This window comes from Lactuca saligna, chromosome 7, assembly GCF_052625555.1.
Source record: "Lactuca saligna cultivar CGN05327 chromosome 7, ASM5262555v1, whole genome shotgun sequence".
Lineage (NCBI taxonomy): Eukaryota > Viridiplantae > Streptophyta > Magnoliopsida > Asterales > Asteraceae > Lactuca > Lactuca saligna.
In genome coordinates this window covers 138,032,249-138,039,350 of record NC_136423.1, presented here as the reverse complement: position 1 = coordinate 138,039,350, position 7,102 = coordinate 138,032,249, and the positions used below count along the sequence as shown (strand labels likewise).

The following is a 7,102-nucleotide window of genomic DNA, read 5'->3' as shown; positions in this document are numbered from 1 at the left end:
ATATATATATATATATATATATATATATATATATAACAATCTTCAAAAAGCAAACATCAACTGAAAGTGTGATAAGTTATATATGAGATATAACATATACTAATTATCCTATTATGATTTTGCATATATGTACAATCATTTTATTTTATTGTTTATCCCAAAATATTTATCACAAAATCTTACCATAACCCAATCCTTTCAGTTACATCTTTGACCCAAATTGTATCGATAAAAAAACAAGAACAACTTCTTGTAGTCCGTTATTGGTTGGGTAATTATGGTAAACGAGACCAACTTTAAACTTCACACACACATACACACACATACATACATACATATATATATATATATATATATATATATATATATATATATATATATATATCTTTTGTCTTTTTTATAAAGGACGAGAACAAACATAGACCTAGTTACAACTTGTTTGTGTGGAAAAGTTTTGTTTTGAAGATCTTGTTTACGATCTTAATAATACATAAACTGATACATCAATAGCCATATAATGATAATGCAACTAATATTATATACCATTTGGGAATTGTATATTGTTCTAATGTTGTTTAGCCATATTCATTGGGGTCAATGAATTTATATTTTGTAGCATAGTTGTCCACTTGTGTGCTTAAGCTTTAAACTTCGTATATCTTGCAAGTACAATTGTTATATGTGAGATAACATATTCATGTAACTATTAAACATGAAGTTGTTTGGTATGTTTGAAATAACATATTTGATATTAGCATATGTATCACTGACTTTTATGACATGAATTTTTGACCTACATAGACATTTATCAATCATTGTATTTTAAACTAACTTACAAACAAACATAACATAAAATCCAAACACACACAAATACACTTTAGTGGACATCTTACTAAAAATGACACCAAAACATATGTAAGGATTATATAGCTATTAAGTGATTACATTACAAAATGCAAATCACACCATTTTGTACCAAATTAATTATATATATAAGTACTCATAACTATAGTTGGCAGACTTCCAACCAATTAAAAAATTCCACATACAAAAATTCCATCATAGTTATCATATACAAAAAAATCAGTTGACTAATCTGCCCATTAATTGAATCATATTACAAGGGAGATGTATCAATGAAATATGCAAGGGTGATTAAACTTTTGAGGGGTGTGAATTAAAAGAATGAATAGTTGAGGGACATATAGTGTAAATAAGGTATATTATTTTAGATTCATTATTTTATTTTACTTTTATGCAGATGTAAATAGATTCCATCAAATCGCTGGCATCTTGTTTGCATACGTGCACCCAGCTCATTCTTGCACGCATGTCCATGCATATATTTAATTCCATTATTCTTCTTCGTAATTTCCAGCTGTTCCCTATATCTGATAATATAGTATTGAATGTATATATACAAGCAATTTGCTTTCTGAATTTCTTAGTTTTTGCTTTCAAATTCTTGACGAAAACCCACTGATTGTGGGAAAAAGTAAAAAGGGTATTGAGTTTTTGATTGATAATAACGGAAGGACTCAATGGATCCATGTCCTTTCGTGCGATTAGTAGTCGGAAGTTTAAGTTTGAAATTTTCCGGCGGTGGCGCCGGTAATCCTCCACCGTCAAACTGTTACTGCAAGATTAAGCTCAAGAACTTCACCACCCAGATTGCTGATGTTGCTTATTGTGCTGATAGCGATGTGAATCAAGTTAACGATCAAGTTCAGGCCTGTTTCAATTTCAAGAAATCGGAGTTTGATAAGGTGGTTGAAAAATCTAACGGATTGAAGATCGAGGTTTATTCAGGTAGAAAAGGGAATCCGATTTGTGGAGTTGGGTCGGGTAAGCTTCTCGGGGTTGTATCGGTTGGTTTTGATTCGAAGGTGGTTGACGGCGGTAGTAGTAATAACTGGGGTGGTGTGGTGGTTCAGAACGGATGGGTGGCCGTCGGTGATCGGAGCTCCAAGAAATCTGTTCAATTGCATTTGAATGTGAGGGTGGAGCCTGACCCACGATTTGTTTTCGAGTTTGATGGTGAACCTGAGTGTAGCCCACAAGTGTTTCAAGTCAATGGGAATGTTCGTCAAGCTGTTTTTACATGCAAATTCAGTTTCAGAAACTCCGGCGATCGGAATTTGAGATCTGGGTAAGTTATTATATCGAATTTTGTTTCTTGTTTTCAAGGCGTTCGACGTGTTTTGATTCATTATCTTACGATTTGTTTGATTGATGTTTGAACAGATCATCAATCTCGGAAGTAAACGCCACCGGAAACTGGTTAAGATCGGTGAGAAGTGATAATGAAAAACCTGTAAAAGAGCGAAAAGGATGGTCGATTACAATCCATGATCTTTCCGGTTCACCGGTAGCCATGGCGTCAATGGTGACACCATTTGTGCCGTCACACGGAACAGACGACGTCCGCCGATCTAACCCAGGTGCTTGGCTGATCCTCCGGCCAGGTCACAACACATGGAAGCCATGGGCAAGGTTAGAAGCATGGAGGGAGTCCACCGGTGCCGACAACCTCGGCTACCGTTTCGAGCTCCTACCAGACGCCGCCGTCGGCGGACTTGACCCAATCACCCTTTCAAACTCCACCATCAGTTCCAAACACGGCGGGAAATTCACCATCGACATCAGTAACGGAGCCTCTCCGATGACCACACCAAACGGCAGCTTCGACTCCGGATCCGGGTCGGGTTCCGGGTCGGACTTTTGGTCCGCGACATGGGCGCACTTAATGTACCAGGGTTTTGTGATGTCATCAAAGGTGGCCGGTGGAGGGCGGTGTAGTAAGCCGGAGGTGGAGATTGGGTTTCAGCATGTGACATGCACGGAGGACGCGGCGGCGTTCGTTGCATTGGCGGCGGCGGTGGATCTAAGCGTGGACGCTTGCCAGCCGTTCTCAAGGAAGCTCCGGAAGGAGTTGAGACACGACGGAGAATAGTCGCCGGAGTTATTTATTAATTTGCTCATTTTTCAAGTGGGCGTGAGGATCTTTTTTTAATTTATTTTATTTTAGAAACAGAGAGTGTACAGTGAGATTGCTTCACGAGGTTTTAATTTTTTTTGCTTAATGAGTTTTTTTTGGGTGATTAATGCATGTACAGTTGTTTTACAATAATATTCATGATTTGGGATTTGATATGATATCGGATCGGTTCCTATAAAGTTTGCACATGGTTTGTAGATCTTAATAGGATACATAAATCATGTTTTAAAACATATTTTTTGTACTTGAAACATATAATTCAATTGTATATTGTAATAATTGTTGATGATCATTGATTGTAATTACAACTTGATGTTTTTGGTAGCAAATTGTAAATGAAATATACGTTGTACAATAGTTGTATGATTCGGTATAAACAAGGCAGTTTATAAATTTTCTTATTGTAATTTAATGTTTGGTAAACTATATAAATAGTTTATGAAGTAAATGGTAAACTGGTTTATTGATAAGCTAGTTTGAGATAGTTTATTGATAAGTTAACTTATAAACTAAATATTTGAAAAGTTTTTCAATTAGTTTGTCAAACAAAATTTTATTTTAAAGTTAAACTTTCAATTATTTGTCCTTAGGATACTAAAAATATGAATGAAAATAAGTAAAACGAGTATTTATTTTTGTTTTTTTATAAACAATGGATTTATTTGGAATAGGTCATTTTGGACCCAACAAAGTCGATGCCGATCAACATCGATCCAGATTTAATAGTCCCTATATATACATTTTTTTTCAAGAATATGGTTCACATGAGATCTTTGTATAACATTTCAGACCATTAGCTTGTTCATGAAAATGGTTTCATATAATGAAGAGGTTGTGGTGTTGTGTGTATGTTCTCTCTACTTATATGTTTTGTTTATAATATTTTTTTAGAATATGGTACCCAGGAGATCTTAGTATAGTATTTCGGACCATCAGATTGCTCACAAAAATGGTTTCATATAATGAATAGGTTGTGGTGTTGTGTGTATTTTCTATCTACTTATTGATATTAATAATGTAAAATCGTAATCCTGATTAGGAAAAACATGTTCGGTATACGATGATCATGTGCAAAACATGCATAACAGGTCCCAAATGCATTTAACCAAGGTCAAAATATATAGATGTCAAGTAATCAACAATGCTTATCTTAGTTGTCATTGATAATCAGAGAATGCCATCTGTGTGATAGAAAAGTTAATGGCAACAAGAAAATATGTCATCTATGTGATAGAAAAGTGTGTTTGGAATATGAATTAGTGTTCTGGAACACGGTTTCATAACAAACATGTTCTATATGTTAGATCATCCATTATACCCACCGCTAAACATATTGGTGGATGTCATAATATCCACCAATGACTATAAGATACCTACCATTACATTTGTCTTATTATTTTATTTTTAAATTATATATATATATATATATATATATATATATATATATATATATATATATATATATATATATATATATATATATATATATATATATATATATATATATATTCAGGTTCATTTGAAACCATGCTAATTTTATGAGACCGTGAGACCAAATATAAAAATAATTTTAAAATGCAAAATCAAAGGAAAAATCCAAAAATTATTTTTTTAATTATTATTTTCGAAGCTTTAATTACCTAGAAAAATTACCATTTTTTTTTAAATAAATGAAATATGTTAATAGAATATTACACTGTAAATATTTTAATTTGATTTTTAGAATGTTAGAATATTATACTAGATTTCTCAGATATGTAGAATATTCTTTTTATTCTACAAGAATATGTAAAAAAAAGGTTTTTTTTTTATATTTTTTTGGTTTTTTTTGGAAAATATAAATTCCGAAAATAATATTTGAAAACAAAAATTTTCAAATTTTTTTAATTATTTTGCATTTTAAAAATGTTTTTTGATTTATCTACCAAATTAATGACGAGACTTATGTTTCACGGTCTTACAAAATTAGGTCGTCTCACATCAACCTAACTATATATATATATATATATATATATATATATATATATATATATATATATATATATTCTCTTATAATAAAAGACTCCTACGTATGCCACATATCCCTTTTTACACCATTTCTTTGCCACCTGGCATGATAATATTCACTACTCTTTTGATTTCCCGCTCATTCACACTCCATCGTTATACATAGCAATAATTATCCCAATCAATAACCATGATTAATTTCCCAAAAAATTAGGTTAGAAATTTGAATTTCATAAATTAACCAAGAAATCAGGGATTCTAATCCTATCTATACTTAAAATGGATGAGAATGTTTCCGTTTCATATATACCTACATCCAAGATTTCTTATATACCCATCGTTTTGATTCTGCTATACCGAGGGTGATCATTCTCCAAGTATGTAATCATTTCTATCTTATTTTCGTATATCTCCCAAACCTAGGGTTTTTAGTTCCTTCTCCAGTCCTTCCAGTTGCCTCCTACCTTGCATCTACATTCTTGCCTCATTTCCAATTCGTTACCTGTTGCTCGAGAAACACGCAATCGATTGATTATAAGGTTCATCAAAAACTTTGAATCACTTCTCATTTGGTTCTTTGTTTTTTACATCTTTTTCAGTTTTTCCGTTAATTTGTAGCAGTCATTTTTGTGTTTTTGAAGGAACCAGGGGATATGAGTGATAGGTTCTTTGTGCCATATCGATGGTTTTGAAGTCACCCTTAGTCCCTACAAAAACTTGATTTAAGAATGTAAGAAGGTTAATGTTCTTAAAACTTTTCTAATTATTGTTTACTTTTTTTGGTTTAGTTATATTCAAAACAAAGTAACGAAAAAGAAATTATGGTCTCTCTCTTTCTCTCTACTGTCTTTATGTGTGTATGTGTTTTTAGATATATAAGTGTTGATTTCGTGGATTTGGATCAAGTCACCATTGTGACACCGTAAACTCCAAGTGCTCTTTCTTTGTTTCTAACCTTAATTTGTTTTTTTAGTAAAGTATTAAAAATAATAGAGGTTCTACAGATAGCGGATAGAAGTAGTGATTCGATATATGATTTTGGAAGGTATAGTTTATTCATTTACGCTTTGGTCGTCAAATGAAGATGTAGTAGTTCAATAACATTATTGGTTCCTATTAGAAATTTTAATAGCTCTTTTGATAAGGTTTTAGGATTAAAAACAATTACAGTATGTATTAGTGTATTAGTGTGTGTCGTGGGGTGGGATGGGGGTGAGAAAGGGGGGGGGGGGGGTAATATTATATTTAACTTTTTAGCCATTGTAAAAGTTTTCATTATTCAAGCTTAAATGACTTTTTTTTACCGTTAGTGGTGGAAAGTGGAAACCTCAGTAGCCTAAAATGCTAAGTTAGTAAAGAACTTACAGGAGCATTCCCTTATATATATATATATATATATATATATATATATATATATATATATATATATATATATATATATATATATATATATATATATATATATATATATATATATATATATATATAAAGGTTCAAATGAGAACCGAAAAAGATCACGAACCTAAGAACCAACTAATTAAATTTAACCCACTTTTTACATAATACCCATTATATTCAAAATTAGATCTAGACTTGGATTTGGTCTCTCTCTCTCTCTCTCTTTCTCTCTCTCTCTCTCTCTCTCTCTCTCTCTCTCTCTCTCTCTCTTTCTTTCTCTCTCTTCAAGCTTCAATAACTTAACTAATGTCTCCTTTTGATTTCCACCACCGGTTACTCCTCAACCGCCGCCATAACCACCCGGACGACAATGCGACCTCCGACGATCATGACTATCGATGATCCGGTGACTGTTGTTGCTGATAACGTCAAACCACCATCAAATCTATAACATCGATGTTAAATACTGCCATTACAATCAGACGAAATCCTTCAGTGTTTGCGACGAGCATCTAACCTCCGACGACCTGCATTGTTGTTGCTTCGGTTAACCGTCTTCATAACCATTGACGTTAGCCTTGTACCATCAGATCTGTGAGCTATGCTTCATTTCCAACCACCTTCCGACCCCTAACCTCTCCAAATCACCAGAAAACATTGTGTCTCCTCTCTCAACCTTTCAGATCTGAAGCTAAAAAC

The 7,102-nt window shown here is 32.8% G+C and overlaps 1 protein-coding gene across 1 annotated transcript; it reads left to right on the top strand.

Moving 5' to 3' along the window:
* The first annotated feature begins 1,394 nt into the window (after positions 1-1,394).
* On the top strand, positions 1,395-3,156 carry LOC145005213 (uncharacterized). Its single transcript, XM_078964271.1, has 2 exons — positions 1,395-2,149; positions 2,245-3,156. The coding sequence occupies exons 1-2, from the start codon at positions 1,542-1,544 to the stop codon at positions 2,951-2,953; spliced, it is 1,317 nt and encodes a 438-aa protein (XP_078820397.1). The 5' UTR covers positions 1,395-1,541; the 3' UTR covers positions 2,954-3,156.
* The last annotated feature ends 3,946 nt before the right edge of the window (positions 3,157-7,102 follow it).